At 43.8% G+C, this 18,596-nt stretch overlaps 1 protein-coding gene across 3 annotated transcripts in view; it reads left to right on the top strand.

Annotated features, from left to right (window-relative positions):
* Nucleotides 1-3,801: 3,801 nt before the first annotated feature.
* Nucleotides 3,802-18,596, top strand: part of LOC130368872 (uncharacterized) — a 192,531-nt gene continuing 177,736 nt past the window's right edge. For all 3 annotated transcript variants that reach the window (XR_008892593.1, XM_056573209.1, XM_056573208.1), the window contains exon 1: nt 3,802-4,568. Coding sequence is in view for 2 of the 3 variants with exons in the window: in XM_056573209.1 (XP_056429184.1) it covers nt 4,203-4,568 (366 nt within the window). In the remaining variant the exon portion in view is untranslated. The remainder of the gene's footprint in view (nt 4,569-18,596) is intronic.

The raw sequence follows: 18,596 nt of genomic DNA on the forward strand, positions 1-18,596 counted from the left end.
CAGGTTTACAGTGAGTTTCCTGCTTCAGGTTTGAGCTTCGGCAAATTTTTCGCCGCAGCGCAAGATCCTAGCGGGAAACTCACTGTAAACCCCCGCCAGTGTGAATGTACCCTTAAAACACTACACTACACTAACACAAAATAATGCGCCATATATTTATGACGTGACTGTGACGCGAGCGCAAGAGCTGCGCTCACTTCATTCCCAGCGGCTGTCAGCGATTGCGCTGATGTCTGCCACTAACCCCTCAGATGCCGTGATCAATACAGATCACGGCATCTGCTGCACTTATATTGGCTGTTCTGATTGCCCGCGACACTGCCATGAGGATCAGATCAGCGACCTGCCTCCGTCTGTCTCCAGGGGTCTTCTGCACTGATCTGCCTTCCAGCAGACCAGAGCAGAAGATCCCCGATAATACTGATCAGTGCTATGCCCTATGCATCTAATAATTGCTATAAATAGACCCCTATGGGGACTAAAAAAGTGTAAAATAAATGTTAAAAAAAGTTTTTAAAAATGTAAAAAAGCCCCTCCCCCGATAAAGTTTTAACCCCTTGGGGACCGAGCCCATTTGACCCTAGGACCAGAGCATTTTTTGCAATTCTGACCACTGTCAATTTAAGCATTAATAACTCTGGGATGCTTGTACTTATGAATTTGATTCAGAGATTGTTTTTTCGTGACATATTCTACATTATGTAAGTGGTAAATTTTCATTGATACTTGCATCATTTTTTGGTAAAAAAAATTCATAAATTTCATGAAAAATTTGAAAACTTTGCGTTTTTATAATTTTGAAGCTCTCTGCTTGTAAGGAAAATAGATATACCAAATAAATAATATATTGATTCACATATACAATATGTCTACTTTATATTTGCATCATAAAGTTGACATGTTTTTACTTTTTGAAGACATCAGAGGGCTTCAAAGTATAGCAGCAATTTTCCAAGTAAATTCAAAATCTGAATTTTTCAGGGACCAGTTCAGTTTTGAAGTGAATTTGAGGGTCTTTATTTTAGAAATACCACATAATGGACCCCATTATGAAAACTGCACCCCTCAAAGTATTCAAAATGACATTCAGAAAGTTTGTTAACCCTTTAGGTGTTTCACAGGAATAGCAGTAGGTGGAGGCGAAAATTCAAAATCTTCATTTTTTACACTAACATGTTCTTGTAGACCCATATATTTTATTTTTAAAAGGGGTAAAAGGTGAAAAAGCCCCAAAAATATGTAACCCAATTTCTCTTGAGTAAGGAAATACCTAATATGTGGATGTAAAGTGCTCTGTGGGTGCACTAGAGGGCTCAGAAAGGAAGGAGCGACAATGGATTTTGGATAGCAAATTTTGCTGAAATGGTTTTTGGGGGGCATGTCCCATTTAGGAAGCCCCTATGGTGCCAAAACAGCCAAAAACACCCCACATGGTAAACTATTTGGGAAACTACACCCTTCAAGGAATGTAACAAGTGGTACAGTGAGCCTTAACACCCCACAGGTGTTTGACGAATTTTCAATAAAGATGGACGTGAAAATGAAATTTTTTTATTTTTTTCACTAAAATGCTGATGTTACCCCAAATTTTTCATTTTCACAAGGGGTAATAGGTGAAAATGTCCCCCAAAATTTGAAACACCATTTCTCTCGAGAAGGAAATATATCATATGTGGATGTAAAGTGATCTGCAGGTGGAGGGCTCAGAAGGGAAGGAGCGACACTGGGCTTTTGGAAAGCGAATTTTGATGAAATGTTTTTTGCAGGGAATGTCTCATTTAGGAAGCCTCCATTATGCCAGAACAGCAAAAATCACCCCACATGGTATACTATTTGGGAAACTAAACCCCTCAAGGAACGTAACAAGGGGTACAGTGAGCCTTAACACGACTTTGCATTGAAGTTAGATGTGAAAATGAAAAATGTTTTTTTTTTAAACTAAAATGCAGATGTTACCCCAAATTTTTCATTTTTACAAGGAGTAATAGGTGAAAATGTCCCCCAAAATTTGAAACCCCATGTGTCTCGAGTAATGAAGTACCTCATATGTGGATGTAAAGTGATCTGCGGGTGCACTAGAGGGCTCAAAGGGAAGGAGCGGCATTGGGCTTTTGGAAAGCGAATGTTGCTGAAATGGTTTTTTGGGGGCATGTCACATTTAGGAAGCCCCTATGATACCAGAACAGCGAAAATCACCCCACATGGCATACTATTTGAGAAACTACACCCCTCAAGGAAAGTAGCAAGGAGTGCAGTGAGCATTTACACCTCACTGGCGTTTGAAAGATTTTTGTAACAGTGGGCTGTGCAAATGAAAAATTACATTCTTCATTTTCCCGGACCACTGTTTCAAAAATCTGTCAGTCACCTGTGGGGTGTAAATGCTCACTGTAGCCCTTGTTACGTTCCGTGAGGGGTGTAGTTGCCCGCAGGGGGCCCACGTCATATTTGGGGCATCTTTTCAGGACACAAGGATGCCCCGGTTACCTCTCTGCGGCCCTGCGTTAACTTTAAAAACGTAGGGGCTGCCGGGAGGTAGCGCACGCAGGGACGTCACTGACGTCCTGTGCGTGCGCCCATAGGAGAAGAGCGGAGAAGAGCAGTGAGGGGGACACACGAGTATGGTAAGTCACCACTCACCAGCACGTCATCTTCGGTGTTCTGACCACCGCTCTTCCGGTCCCGGGACTTACTGCTATGGCCCATAGGCCATAGGTAGTGTAGTGCAGTGTATTGTTTTTAGGGTACATTCAAACGGGCGGAGATTTACAGTGAGTTTGATGCTGCAGCGGAAAATTTGCCGCATCTCAAACTTGAAGCGACAAACTTGCTGTAAACCCCCGTCTGTGTGAATGTACCTGGTGGGGGGCAAAACTACAACTCCCAGCATGCACTGACAGACCATGCATACTGTGAGTTGTAGTTATGCAACAGCTGGAGGCACACTGGTTGGGATTGGGAAACACTAAGTTAGATAACAGACTACTGCAGTGTTTCCGCACCACTGTCTGTTTCCTAACTCAGTGTTCCCATGTGCCTTCAGCTGTTGCAAAGCTACAACTCCCAGCATGCATGGTCTGTCAGTGCATGCTGGGAGTTATAGTTTTTCAACAGCAGGAGGCACATAGGTTGGGAAACACTGAGTTAGGAAACAGACAATGTTTCCCAACCAGTGCGCCTCCAGTTGTTGCAATACTACAACTCCCAGCATGCCCAGACAGCCAAAGAACATGTTGGGAGTTGTAGTTATGCAACAACTGGGGAAGAACAGTTTGGAGACCACTGTGTAGTGGTCTCCAAACTGTAGCCCTCCAGATGTTGCAAGACTTCAACTCCAAGCATGCCCAGACTTCCCAGGCATGCTGGGAGTTGTAGTTCGGCAACATCTGAAGGGCCAGATGTTGCTGAACTACAACTCCCAGCATGCCTGGACAGTCTCGGCATGCTTTGAATTGACATCTGGAGCACTACAGTTTGGACACCACTGTATACTGGTCTCCAAACTGTAGCCCTCCAGATGTTGCAAGACTTCAACTCCAAGCATGCCCAGACTTCCCAGGCATGCTGGGAGTTGTAGTTCGGCAACATCTGAAGGGCCAGATGTTGCTGAACTACAACTCCCAGCATGCCTGGACAGTCTCGGCATGCTTTGAATTGACATCTGGAGCACTACAGTTTGGACACCACTGTATACTGGTCTCCAAACTGTGCCCATCCAGATGTTGCAAAACTACAACTCCCAGCATGCTGTGTCCTTGAGGTGTTAAACCAAGCTATTCTTAGGTCAGAACTAATGCTGAGTCATGTCCCTGACGTCATGCAGTTCTAGTACACAGCCTATTGACTGCATGGAAAGATCCCCAATACGCGTCCCTGTAGCCAATGATCGCAGGGTGAAGCAGCCCTTGTGTGTTGTGATGCTGAGCAGGATTCCTGATGTGGGATGATGATGCAGGGATGACTGTTCCTGGGGGTGATGATGAGGAGGGTGCTGATGCTGCCAGGGTTTGCTGCGTATCCTGTTTGCTGTTTCTGCAGTCACGTGGGGCCCCTTTAAGTTTCCATTGAGAGCAGCTTGTGGTGTCACATGATGGACATGATATAATGTAACCACATCAGAGAGGGAGGCAGAGAGGAGGACAGGCTACAGCGACGACAGGACAGCTCAGCAGCACTCCGTCCCTACCATAGCCCCACACTATATGGATGGACACAGATTCAACTCCACGGGGAACGGGAAGAACTTTCCCTATCGCTTAATAGAGAGAAGTGACAGGACGCGGAGCAGAGTCCCATTGACTGCAGCGACAAGCTGTGCGCCCGCCCGGGGATGGCGAGAAGTGCAGCGCCGCACAGTGTCAGAGGGAGAAGCAGCACCGTCCACATCCAGCACTGAGAGGAATAGAGGAGGGAGGAGCAGCTACTTCCAGCACAACACATGGAGAAGGAAGGAGCAGCCACCTGCACTGCTCACCTCTGCTCCGGTGGGCACATCGCCTGGCACTGCCATGGTATCGGGAGCACGATGGATCGTGAGCCCTACAGAAGAGGCAACCCTCTCCTTCATGGTGAGTCATGGCACCTACCTGTGCTTTTCTCACTTTTCTCCTGTGGTTAGGGCAGCCTCCACATCATGGGGGAGGTAATGATAACAAGGGTCGCATGCAGGCATTAGGACGCGGCATCCGTGTGCAGTCGCAGAGCATAATGCAGACTGAGCGCCTTGTGCGTGCGGCCACTCCCCCCTTTTGTTGTCCATGAGTTTGCTCTGCTGTAGGATATATGTACAATATGCGGCTATGTATATATGTAGTATAGGATTGTATAGTGTATCCGCACGGCTCGTACACCCACAGTACAGACCTGTCAGTCAACTCCTGCGGTACCGCTGACAGCTCCGGCTCTTGGTTTGCGCAACTTTCCACTTGGTGTTTACACAGCGGGCACACGCCCCTTATCTCCGGGCTTTCCTCTACACAAGGTCAGCGCCGCTCCGTGCCCAGATAGTGATGTGGGAAGGGTATATTGGGGGCACGTAGGGTTTAATGGTTGTATTCTGGTGGTATATAGGATATAGGGGGATGTAGGAGTGGTGTATAGGATATAGTGGGGATGTAGGAGTGGTATATAGGATATAGTGGGGGATGTAGGAGTGGTATATAGAATATAGTGGGGATATAGGAGTGGTATATAGGATATAGGGGGATGTAGGAGTGGTATATAGGATATAGTGGGGGATGTAGGAGTGGTATATAGGATATAGTGGGGGATGTAGGAGTGGTATATAGAATATAGTGGGGATATAGGAGTGGTATATAGGATATAGTGGGGGTGTAGGAGTGGTATATAGGATATAGTGGGGGATGTAGGAGTGGTATATGGTGGTATATAGGATATAGTGGGGGATGTAGGAGTGGTATATAGAATATAGTGGGGATATAGGAGTGGTATATAGGATATAGTGAGGGTGTAGGAGTGGTATATAGGATATAGTGGGGATGTAGGAGTGGTATATAGGATAGTGATGTAGGAGTGGTATATAGGATATAGTGGGGATATAGGAGTGGTATATAGGATATAGGGGGATGTAGGAGTGGTATATAGGATATAGTGGGGATGTAGGAGTGGTATATAGGATATAGTGGGGATGTAGGAGTGGTATATAGGATAGTGATGTAGGAGTGGTATATAGGATATAGTGGGGATATAGGAGTGGTATATAGGATATAGGGGGATGTAGGAGTGGTATATAGGATATAGTGGGGATGTAGGAGTGGTATATAGGATATAGTGGGGATGTAGGAGTGGTATATAGGATATAGTGGGGATGTAGGAGTGGTGTATGGTGGTATATAGGATATAGTGGGGATGTAGGAGTGGTATATAGGATATAGTGGTGATATAGGAGAGGTATATAGAATATAGTGGGAATATAGGAGAGGTATATAGAATATAGTGGTGATATAGGAGTGGTATATAGGATATAGTAGGGATGTAGGAATGGTATATAGGAGGTATATAGGATATAGTGGGGATGTATGAGTGGTATATAGGATATAGTGGGGGATGTAGGAGTGGTATATAGAATATAGTGGGGATGTAGGAGTGGTATATAGGATATAGTGGGGATGTAGGAGTGGTATATAGAATATAGTGGTGATATAGGAGTGGTATATAGGATAGTGATGTAGGAGTGGTATATAGGATATAGTGGGGATGTAGGAGTGGTATATAGGATATAGTGGTGATATAGGAGAGGTATATAGAATATAGTGGTGATATAGGAGTGGTATATAGGATATAGTGGTGATGTAGGAGTAGTATATAGGATATAGTGGGGATGTAGGAGTGGTATATAGGATATAGTGGTGATGTAGGAGTAGTATATAGGATATAGTGGGGATGTAGGAGTGGTATATAGGATATAGTGGTGATGTAGGAGTAGTATATAGGATATAGTGGGGATGTAGGAGTGGTATATAGGATATAGTGGTGATGTAGGATTCATATATAGGATGTAGGCGTGGGATAAAGCGGTGATGTAGGAAAGGTATATGGTGGTGATATAGGAGTGGTATATAGGATATAGTGGTGGTGATATAGGAGTGGTATATAGGATATAGTGGTGGTGATATAGGAGTGGTATATAGGATATAGTGGTGGTGATATAGGAGTGGTATATAGGATATAGTGGGGATGTAGGAGTGGTATATAGGATATAGTGGTGGTGATATAGGAGTGGTTTATAGGATATAGTGGTGGTGTAGGAGTGGTATATAGGATATAGTAGGGATGCAGGAATGGTATATGGTGGTGATATAGGAGTGGTATATAGGATATAGTGGGGATGTAGGAGTAGTATATAGAATATAGCAGCAGGATATAGTAGTGGTATACACTGTAGTAGTGTGGGCGGCAGGGGACTCTACAATGTGGTGATCTGGAGCTCCCCCATATACGCAGCTAGAATGAAGCTCTGGACGTCACTTCATGTTTACAGATGCTGTGTGCCCAACTATAGTGGTGGTATATAGGATGTAGTAGTGGTATATAGGATGTAGAGGTGGTTTATAGGATGTATATAGGATGTAGAGGTGGTATATAGGATGTAGTAGTGGTATATAGGATGTAGAGGTGCTATATAGGATGTATATAGGATGTAGTAGTGGTATATAGGATGTAGAGGTGGTATATAGGATGTAGTAGTGGTATATAGGATGTAGTAGTGGTATATAGGATGTAGATGTGGTATATAGGATGTATATAGGACACAGAGGTGGTTTATAGGATGTATATAGGATGTCGAGGTGGTATATAGGATGTAAATAGGATGCAGAGGTGGTATATAGGATGTATATAGGATGTAGAGGTGGTATATAGGATGTATATAGGATGCAGAGGTGGTATGTAGGATGTATATAAGATGTAGAGGTGGTATATAGGATGTAGTAGTGGTATATAGGATGTACAGGTGGTATATAGGATGTAGTAGTGTGCGGATCTGGAGAGGCGTGTGCTGGAGCTCCCCCGTATACGCAGCTAGAATGGAGCTCTTGACGTCACGTTGTGTTTACAGTGCTGCGTGTGATGTGGAAGCTGTGGGTTCGGTCCTGTGTGTAATAGGAGAGCAGTGTTTTCCGTCCTGTGTGTGGTATGAGGAGAGCTGTGGGTTCGGTCCTGTGTGTAATAGGAGAGCAGTGTTTTCCGTCCTGTGTGTGGTGTGAGGAGAGCTGTGGGTTCGGTCCTGTGTGTAATAGGAGAGCTGTGTTTTCGGTCCTGTGTGTGGTGTGAGGAGAGCTGTGGGTTCGGTCCTGTGTGTGGTATGAGGAGAGCTGTGGGTTCGGTCCTGTGTGAGAAAGCTTTTGCTCGCAGTACTGAACACGGCTTCATGTCCGCATTCCAGCTCATGTTGCGCAGATAAAATTCAGCCCTGATGTAAACAGAGAGGAGGAGCCGCAGAGCCCCTCCTGTCCCAGAGCGGTCCGTGTGCACATGGCGCTGTGTATATCTCCAGGAGGCATGTATTATACAACCTTACTTCATATGCAAGATGAAGGAAATAGGCGATGGCCAGCGCAGCTTTCTTCTTTCCCATAGCTTCTTATAGGCGTTTAACCCCTTTAGCACTCAGCCCATTTAGGCCTTAAGGACTCAAACTATTATATTTTTACGTTTTAGTTTTTTCCTCCTCGCCTTCTAAAAATCACAACTCTCTTATATTTTCATCCACAGACTAGAATGGGGCTTGTTTTTTGCATGACCAGTTGTCCTTTGTAATGACATCACTAATTTTACCATAAATGTATGGCACAATCAAAAAAATACTATTTGTGTGGAGAAATTCATAAGAAAACTAATTTTGCTAAATGTGGAAGGTTTTGTTTTCATGCTGTACACTTTACGGTACAATAGACCTGTTTCCTTTATTCTGTGGGTCAATACGATTAAAATGATACCCATGATTACATACTTTTCTATTATTATATTGCTTAAAAAAAACTTTTTTTAACCAAATTTTTAAACTTTTTAACCAAATTAGTGCGTTTAAAATCCCTCTATTTTGCTGATATAACTTTTTCATATGAGGGCTAATTTTTTGTGCCGTGATCTGTAATTTTTTTTTTTTTATTCCACATTTGCATATATAAAACTTTTAATACATGTTTTATCAATTTTATTTGGACTTTTTATTTTTACATTCACGCCGTTCACCGTATGAGATAATTAACATTATATTTTAATACTTCGGATATTTACACACACGGCGTTCCAAATATGTTTATTAAAAAATGTTTTTTTACACTTTTTGGGGGTAAAATGTGGAAAAACTGATAATTAACATTTTTATTAGGAGGGGATTTTACTAATTTTTTTTACTTTTGTTTTTCACTTTTTTTTCTTTTATTTTTACACTTTAATAGTCCCCATAGGGAACTATTTATAGCAATCATTCGATTACTAATACTGTTCAGTGCTATGCATAAGGCATAGCACTGATCAGTGTTATTGGCTAGCTTCTGCTCAGGTCTCGATCTAAGACCAGAGCAGAAGACCCATGGAAGGCAGCGGAGGCAGGTAAGGGGACCTCCGTCCGCCATATTGGATGATCGGATCGCCGTGGCAGTGCTGCGGGCGATCTGATCATCCATTTTAGTGTTTTAGTGACTGCACTGCCGCAGATTCCGTGATCTGTATTGATCACGGCATCTGAGGGGTTAATGAAGGACATCCGCGCGATTGTGGATGTCGGCCATTACGGGCGGGTCCCTGGCTCCTATCAGCAGCTGGGACCTGCCGCGCATGACCCGAGCATTGTTCCGATGCTCACGGTCATGTATAGGATGTAAATGTACGTCCTGGTGTGTTAAGTACCACCTCACCAGGACGTACATTTACTTCAGCGTCGTTAAGGGGTTAATAATGTAGTGTAGGCATATCTAGTGTAAGCTTTTATACTTTGCTGTAAAGGTAGCTTAGAGGATAGCACCATGGTTATAGGCTGTTGTTATCCCTCTTACTATACCCATAAACATGGAAATGTGTAAACGTCTGTATGACATATCTACACAGTGGCCAGAGAGAACAACATGGTATATAGGCTGTTGGCATTCCTCTTCTTACTATACCCAGGTGTGTACAGGTCTGTATGACATATCTACACAGTGGCCAGAGAGAACAACATGGTATATAGGCTGTTGGCATTCCTCTTCTTACTATACCCAGGTGTGTACAGGTCTGTATGACATATCTACACAGTGGCCAGAGAGAACAACATGGTATATAGGCTGTTGGCATTCCTCTTCTTACTATACCCAGGTGTGTACAGGTCTGTATGACATAGCTACACAGTGGCCAGAGAGAACAACATGGTATATAGGCTGTTGGCATTCCTCTTCTTACTATACCCAGGTGTGTACAGGTCTGTATAACATATCTACTCAGAGATCTGTACTGATATAAGCAGCTGAAGGGATGATAGGGACTGTTTCCTCTTGTATCCCTCTTGTCACTGAAGTCATGCACAGAGTAACGTATATCTATCTCCTATGTATTTATCATAGTTATCCTGTTGCATCCTTCTTCTCCCTGAAGTCATGCACAGGGTAATGTATATCTATCCTATCTATTTATCATAGTTATCCTGTTGCATCCTTCTTCTCCCTGAAGTCATGCACAGGGTAATGTATATCTATCTCCTATGTATTTATCATAGTTATCCTGTTGCATCCTTCTTCTCCCTGAAGTCATGCACAGGGTAATGTATATCTATCTCCTATGTATTTATCATAGTTATCCTGTTGCATCCATCTTCTCCCTGAAGTCATGCACAGGGTAATGTATATCTATCTCCTATGTATTTATCATAGTTATCCTGTTGCATCCTTCTTCTCCCTGAAGTCATGCACAGGGTAATGTATATCTATCTCCTATGTATTTATCATAGTTATCCTGTTGCATCCATCTTCTCCCTGAAGTCATGCACAGAGTAACGTATATCTATCTCCTATGTATTTATCATAGTTATCCTGTTGCATCCTTCTTCTCACTGAAGTCATGCACAGAGTAATGTATATCTATCTCCTATGTGTTTATCATAGTTATCCTGTTGCATCCTTCTCCTCACTGAAGTCATGCACAGAGTATCGTATATCTATCTCCTATGTATTTATCATAGTTATCCTGTTGCATCCTTCTTCTCACTGAAGTCATGCACAGAGTAATGTATATCTATCTCCTATGTATTTATCATAGTTATCCTGTTGCATCCTTCTTCTCCCTGAAGTCATGCACAGGGTAATGTATTCCTGTGTGTCTGTCTGTACTGTATGATGTAAATAGGATGACAGGAAAGGTTTTCCTCTTTTATCCCTTTTTGTATGTGGTTAATGACACTGAGAAAATGACAATATCACATTCCCTAAAGTCATAGACCGGCTAATGTATACGTGTCTAAATGGCATTTATACATATGGAGCAGAACTGTGTGATGTAAACAGCTGACAGAATGACAGGGATAGTTCATACCTCGTTCTGAAATCAGGCACATGGTAATGTATCTCTCTATCTACAATGCAAAAGAAGATCCGCAGCACTCCAGATAAGGTGACATCAAACGTGCACTTTATTCACCCATGTTTCAGGATACAGCATTTCAATGGCTTCTCGCCATCTTTCCCAAGCATTAGGGGTGAGAGGCCATTGAAATGTTGTATCCTAAAACATGGGTGAATAAAGTGCACGTTTGATGTCACCTTATCTGGAGTGCTGCGGATCCTCTTTTGCATTGTGGCTTGAAGTATACAGAATGTGATCCGGCCTGTTCTCTGCTGGCACCCATCTACATTCTAATACCTGTTTGGATGTGCTGCTTCTTCTGTGGAACTATCTATCTATCTATCTATCTATCTATCTATCTATCTGTTGTCTGTTATTATATGCAATAATTGAAGTTGAGAGGATGACAAGACCACATTTCTTGTTGCATCCCTGTTCTCTCTGAAGTCATATGCAGGGTGATATATACACGTCTAGATGACACAATGGAAGGCTGGAAGAATGTCTCCTGGTCTGAGCAGTCTCGATTCCAGGTGTGACATTCAGATGACGGAGTCAGAATTTGCCAGCCTTGTATCAGTGGACCAGTCCCAGATTTCAATCCATATGAACCAAAATCTCTGAGGAATGTTTCCAGCTTATTGTAGAACATATGTCATGAAGAATGAATGCAAAAGAGTGTCCAACCCAGTACTAGCAAGATTTACCTAATAAAGTGGCCAATGAGTGTATAAAAAATGGGTGCACAACTCTCTACGGTTCTAGAGACACTCTTTTAGATTGAAAGCTTAAATGAAGAGATAAAAATATACAGGGGGCGCTCCCTGATGAGGTGTATCCGCTGGTGTTTACCCTTCACCACACCCAGGTGATATACCGACCTTTTTTGGAAGCTGCACCGAAGTTGGCAGCAAGTGGTGTAAGTAAAGGTGAATGCAATAGTTGGCTGCTGCTCTCTTAAGGGTATGGGACACCAGTAGTGGTGACTGATGGAGATAGGCGAAGGACGATATGAGGTAAAGAAACCTCTAGGAAAGGAGAATCTCTGAACTTGTCATCCGCTCCTGTTTATTTCATCCAATGGTAGCCCTGAGCAGTGGTTCAATCTAAAAGACGAAGGACAAAATGAGGTAAAGAAATCGGTTCAGCAGAGGTGCTGCACAACTGTAGCCATGAAGAGAAGACTCGAGCAGCACAGGATAAAATAACTTATTGATAGAATTCGGGACAATGCGTTTCGGCATACCCTAATGCCTTCCTCAGGTCCACTTATAGTTCCCAGGAGTCGATTATGCTCAGTTCTGGGTCACTGGTGGTGGATGTTATTTTGTCCTGTGGTGCTCAAGTCTTCTCTTCATGGCTACAGTTGTGTAGCGCCTCTGCTGAACCAATTTCTTTACCTCATTTCGTCTTTCATCTTTTAAATTGAACCACTGCTAAGGGCTACCATTGGATGTAATAAACAGGAGGGGATGACAAGTTCAGAGATTCTCCTTTCCTAGAACATAGTAATGTGTTCATAACTAGATAGCACATATACTGCATGATATATACTTAGCTAGGCTGTGTGAGGTAAACGAAGTAGAAAAGATGACAAGCTTAGTTTGCCTCTCGAATTCCTAGAACTCCCTGAGTGAACTTGGAAATGTCTAGAAGACATCCATTATGTAAACTCAAATACATATGTGGCTGGATTGTGTGAACTAAACAGAGGAGATGACTAGTCCCTCCTTTCCCAGAGCTCTCTGCACATATTTAATAATTTATACATAGCACATATATACATGGAGCTACATTGTGTGCGGTGAAGAGAGAGGAGGAGCTGATGAGCTTGCTCTTTCTTCTGAACGCCTCCTTTGTATAGCTTCCTGTGTGCATATTTATATATGGATGTCTATTAGACACATATTTTGTGAGCACATATGCACTGTGTGCGACATAAAATGAGTGATGTAACTGGCCGGCCTTCCTAGGTTCTTCCTTTCTCAGAACTCCTTTCTGTGTGTACTTATATTTATAAAGCAGATATTTCGTAAGCGCCCATGCACAGACAGTTGGAGCTCAGTAACTCAATCCTTGCCTGTTCCCTTCTTCAATTCTCTGCCTTAAAGGTGGTACGGTACATATGTCGATTTTTAGCTGTAGTGGTAAAGTAAGTCAAATAGGATGGAACCCCTGTAGGCCTCTGGTCATATGGGCCAAGTTGAAGCATAGGTAAAGATGCAAAATGGCCATAGCTCTGAATGTCTGCATCCATGATAAAGGATTTTTCATAAGAATATATTTTAAGTACTGTGGATGAGTGCTGCTTCCTTTTCCAAATTTCTAGTCTCTCTCTCTCTCTCTCTCTCTCTCTCTCTCTCTCTCTCTCTCTCTCTCTCATCTCTCTCTCTCTATCATCTCTCTCTCTCTCTCTCTCTCTCTCTCTCTCTCTCTCTCTCTCTCTCTCTCTAGTGGTATTTCCATCTGGACATTTATGGCATCCACAGAATATGCCACGAATGTCTGATAGATGTTGAGATAGACAACCCCCTGGCCCATTATAGCATGGTTTCTGTCACTGGATGGGATTAAATAACTTAAATGAGATTTACACAGTTTAAGTATAGTGGGTGTTGTATTTAAGTACCTTAGCAGCCATAACATTTGTGGCATATCCTATGAATATGCCATAAATGTTCAAGATAGAAATAACCTTTAAAATTCATCATACATTTGAATGAATGTGGCCCTTTGTGTTTACATCTAGAGGCTGAAAATCCTTTTAGACCTAATACTTCTGTGAGAGCTGAGAGTTTGCTACAATTGTATGCAGTCTTAAAAGATCACCAAGAGTACATACATATGGTTCAACTAACAACATATGTGCTTCTCATCAGTTATTAAGATGTTTAGCCAAAGATTTCTACAAATGGATCCGGTATATATTAATGAACCATGCAAAAACAATCCACTTTCAGCAGTGGCCCCTAAGCTTTGAAAGATCGTGGGCTTTTTGTGTCTAAACAAATCACCCAACAAACAGCCTGATTAAGAATAAAGTCTAAGGTTCTTGTACATCCAGAGCTGTCCAAGATTGAAAATCCAGATACAACAAGCTGAATCCCTGGTGCCCAACATCCCATTTGGTTCTCTATAGCATAAAGGGGTACTACGGCCCTAAGACATCTTATCCCCTATCCAATGGATAGGGGATAAGATACCTTAATGCAGCACCCCGCTATCATCAGCCTTTGGAGTGAACATCGCTCCAGGTCTGATGAATCACGATCACGGGGTGGGAGTATCGTGACGTCATGCGGGGGCGGAGCCGTGATGTCATGATACTCCGGCCCCATGATCGTGATTCATCAGACCCGGAGCGATGTTCACTCTGGAGGCTGATGATAACGGGGTGCTGCTTGAAAGATTGCAGGTGTCTCGGGTGGCGGGACCCCCACGATCAGGCATCTCATCGCCTATCCTTTGGATAGGGAGGGGATAAGATGTCTTAGGGCCAGAGTACCCCTTTAAAAAGTGCATAATGCCAAACCTATGGATGATCTAGGATAGTTGCCAGATCAAAAAAACACTGCATGCAACACGCAACAGTACAACCATGCTGGAATGCAGCTATTCTAGGTTTCAAGACATATGTTGAACTGACTTTTTAACCCCTTAAGGACCATGGACATACGCGTATGTCTAAGCATCCTGGTAGTTAAGGACCAAGGACGTACGCGTACATCCGTGGGAATTTCAGTCCCTGCCGCGCATCGGGCGGGGACCGGACCGGGGTGACTGCTGATATCGATGCCCAGGGGGGTCATCAGCCCCCTCCCCATGCCGGCGATCGGCGCAAATCGCAAGTGAATTCACACTTGCGATTCCGGGTCATACGGGTCTATGGTGATCCGATGACCCGGAAAATAAGGGGGATCGGGGTTGTCCAAGACACCCATGATCCCCCTGAAGGGATAGGAGTGAGGTGGCAGGGGTGCCACCCCTCCTATCCCTGCTATTGGTCGTCTATAAGCCATGACCAATAGCAGATCGGAGGCGAGGGGGGGGGTTAACTTTCGGTTTCCCCATTCTGCCCACCCACAATAGGCGGGGCGGAACGGGGAAACCGTCGGGGACCGGAGCCGAGGTCCACTTACCGCGGCGGAGGAGACGATCAGCGGCGGGGATCGGTGGCAGCAGAGGACGGTGATGCGGCTCCCTGGATCATACGGAAGCCGGTGAGTTGCCTAGCAACATCTGGAGGACTACAGTTTGAGACCACTATACAGTGGTCTGTAAACTGTAGCCCTCCAGATGTTGCAAAACTACAACTCCCAGACAGCTGTTTGGGGATGTTGGAATTTGTAGTTTTGCAACAGCTGGAGGGTCACAGTTTGGATATCACTGTGCAGTGATCTCTAAACTGTGGCCCTCTAGATCTTGGAAAACTACAACTCCTAGCATGCCCACACAGCAGTCTGCTGTCTGGGCATGCTGGGATTTGTAGTTTTGCAACATCTGGAGGGCCACAGTTTTGAGATCACTGTGCAGTGGTCTCTAAACTGTAGCCCTCCAGATGTTGCAAAACTGCAAATCTCAGCATGACCAAACAGCTGTCTCGGCATGCTGGGAGTTGTAGTTGGTACCTCCAGCTGTTGCATAACTACATCTCCCAGCATGCCCTTTGGCGATCAGTACATGCTGGGAGTTGTAGTTTTGCAACAGCTGGAGGCACACTGGTTGGAAAATATTGAGTTAGGTAACAGAACCTAACTGAAGGTTTTCCAACCAGTATGCCTCCAGCTGTTGCAAAAGTACAACTCCCAGCATGCACGGTCTGTCAGTACATGCTGGGAGTTGTAGTTTTTAAACAGCTGGAGGTTTGCCCCCCCCCCCCCCATATGAATGTACAGGGTACATTCACACAGGCGGGTTTACAGTAAGTTTCCTGCTTCAAGTTTGAGCTGCGGCAAATTTTTCGCCGCAGCGCAAACTCCTAGCGGGAAACTCCCCATAAACGCCCACCAGTGCGAATGTACCCTAAAAACACTGCACTACACTACACTAACACATAATAAAGGGTAAAACACTACATATATACACAACTTACACTTTCCCCCCAATAAAAATGAAAAAGTATTGTACGGCAGTGTTTCCAATACGGAGCCTCCAGCTGTTGCAAAACAACAACTCCCAGCATTTCCGGACAGCCACTGACTGTCCGGGAATGCTGGGAGTTTAGCAACAGCTGGAGGCACCCTGTTTGGGAATCACTGGCGTAGAATACCCATATGTCCACCCCTATGCAATCCCTAATTTAGTCCTCAAATGCACATCGCGCTCTCCCACTTCGGAGCCCTGTCGTATTTCAAGGAAACAGTTTAGAGCCACATATGGGGTATTTCCGTACTCGGGAGAAATTGCACTACAAATATTGGGTGGCTTTTTCTCCTTTTACCCCTTATGAAAAGGAAAAGTTGGGCGCTACACCAGCCTGTTAGTGTAAAAAAAAAAAATAAATTGAAGGCCACATGTGTTTACAAAGCCCCCCTGGTGCCAGAACAATGGACCCATTCTGCCACATGTGACCCCATTTTGCAAACTACATCCCTCACGGAATGTAATAAGGGGTGCAGTGAGCATTTACGCCCCACAGTTGTCTGACAGATTTTTGGAACAGTGGTCCATGAAAACGAAAAAATTTAAAAAATGTGAAAAAAATAAAATTAAAACCCGTCCCCAATAAAAACGTAAATTGTCCCATTTTCCCTATTTCACCCCCAAAAAGTGTAAAAAATATATTTTATATACATATTTGGTATCGCCGCGTGCATTAATATCCGAACTATTGAAATGTTAATGATACCGTACGGTGAACGGCGTGAACGTAAAAAAAACTAAACAAAAAAGCAGGCCAAAATAGCTGTTTTTTTTAATAACATTTTATTCCAATTTATAAAAAATTTATTAAAAGTTTTATATAAGCAAATATGGTATCTATGAAAAGTACAGATGACAGTGTAAAAAAAGAGCCCTCATACCGCCGCTTATACCAAAAAATGAAAAAGTTATAGGTCTTCAAAATAGGGGGATTTTAAACGTACTAATTTGGTTAAAAAGTTTGCCATTTTTTTTAAGCGCAACAGTAATAAAAAAGTAAGTTATCATGGAAAATATTAAAGAGTTATGATTTTTTTGAAGGCGATGAGGATAAAACGAAAACGTAAAATTAAAATTGAGTCCTTAAGGCCCAAATGGGGTTAAAGGGGTACTCTGGCGTTAATCTCGTTTTTTTTACTTTTTAAACTGTACAGCATGCTTACCTGACTTTTAATGTATGTTGCGTCTGCTGCGCTGTTTGGTGCTCTCATGGTCTGTGGTTTGCGTTTCACGCTTTTGATTTTCGCCATGACTTCCTGTCATTTTGCCTTGTGGTACTTCATTTCCCATGAGCTTTAGCATGGTCCGCGGTCTTTTTTTTTTTTATAATTAAAGTTTTGTTGAAACTTTTTGTGGGCTGCTCTTTTCTAATGTCTCCTCCCCTTTCCCCTGTAAAGTTCCTGCCTTTTCTGTGACTTAATAGGTTAGTCCCCCCCCCCCTGCATCCGCCCCTTCCCCCCCCCCCTGCATCCGCCCCTGCCACTTCTCATTGGTTGCCTATCCTGGAGGACCTTCGGTGTAGCGTAGCATGTTAGTTCTTGTGTGTTTGCTGCACTGGCCAATGACGTTGCCTTAGCTTCCGTTTGGCCACTCCCCTTCTTCACGTACTTGGTTTTGGTCCGCAGCTGGGTGCCGTGCAGCTGTTTTTCTTCCTGCAACGTTTTTACCTCACGCAGAATGGTAAGTTCTTTGTTATCACCGGATTTTCGGAATTTGTCTATATTATGCTGGATTTACATCACTTTACATCACCGGCAGCATCGAAGGGGAAAATGCGCATGCGCAAACCAGATGTTAGAAAAAAAAAATGTAATGCAACCAAACCACACACTGCCAGGCAATCTGAAAAGACAGGATGTAAACAAACACACATCACGTGGCAGCAACTAAAACAGGGATTGGACAACACTTCAACCAATCCAAAGCTCAAAACGGGGAAGGCCAATACCCTGGGAGGAGTCACTCACAAACACACAATGAATATTCATGAGATGGGCGCGTCCTGAAGTCGACTCGGAGGCGAACAAACAACACGTCACAAACGCAACATGGCCACGGGATGACGAGAACAACGTGGTCGCCACCACGGCCAAACTACCGGGACTACAACACTTCCGCCACCATAATTAAGTAAGTGTACACATAAAATTAAAAGCCCAGGAAAAACAGCAAAGCCACAATACCATAAACCAGACACAAACCAACCAGAAACCCCCAAAAAAGGTAAGGCCGGAGTACCCCTTTAACCCCTTAACGACGCAGGACGTATATTTACGTCCTGCGCCGGCTCCCGCCATATGAAGCAGGGTCGCGCTGCGACCCCGCATCACATCGCGTTGGTACCGGCGCTCATCAACAGCCGGAACCCGTGGCTAATACCACACATCGCCGATCGCGGC

Source organism: Hyla sarda, chromosome 4 (assembly GCF_029499605.1).
Source record: "Hyla sarda isolate aHylSar1 chromosome 4, aHylSar1.hap1, whole genome shotgun sequence".
Taxonomy (NCBI): domain Eukaryota; kingdom Metazoa; phylum Chordata; class Amphibia; order Anura; family Hylidae; genus Hyla; species Hyla sarda.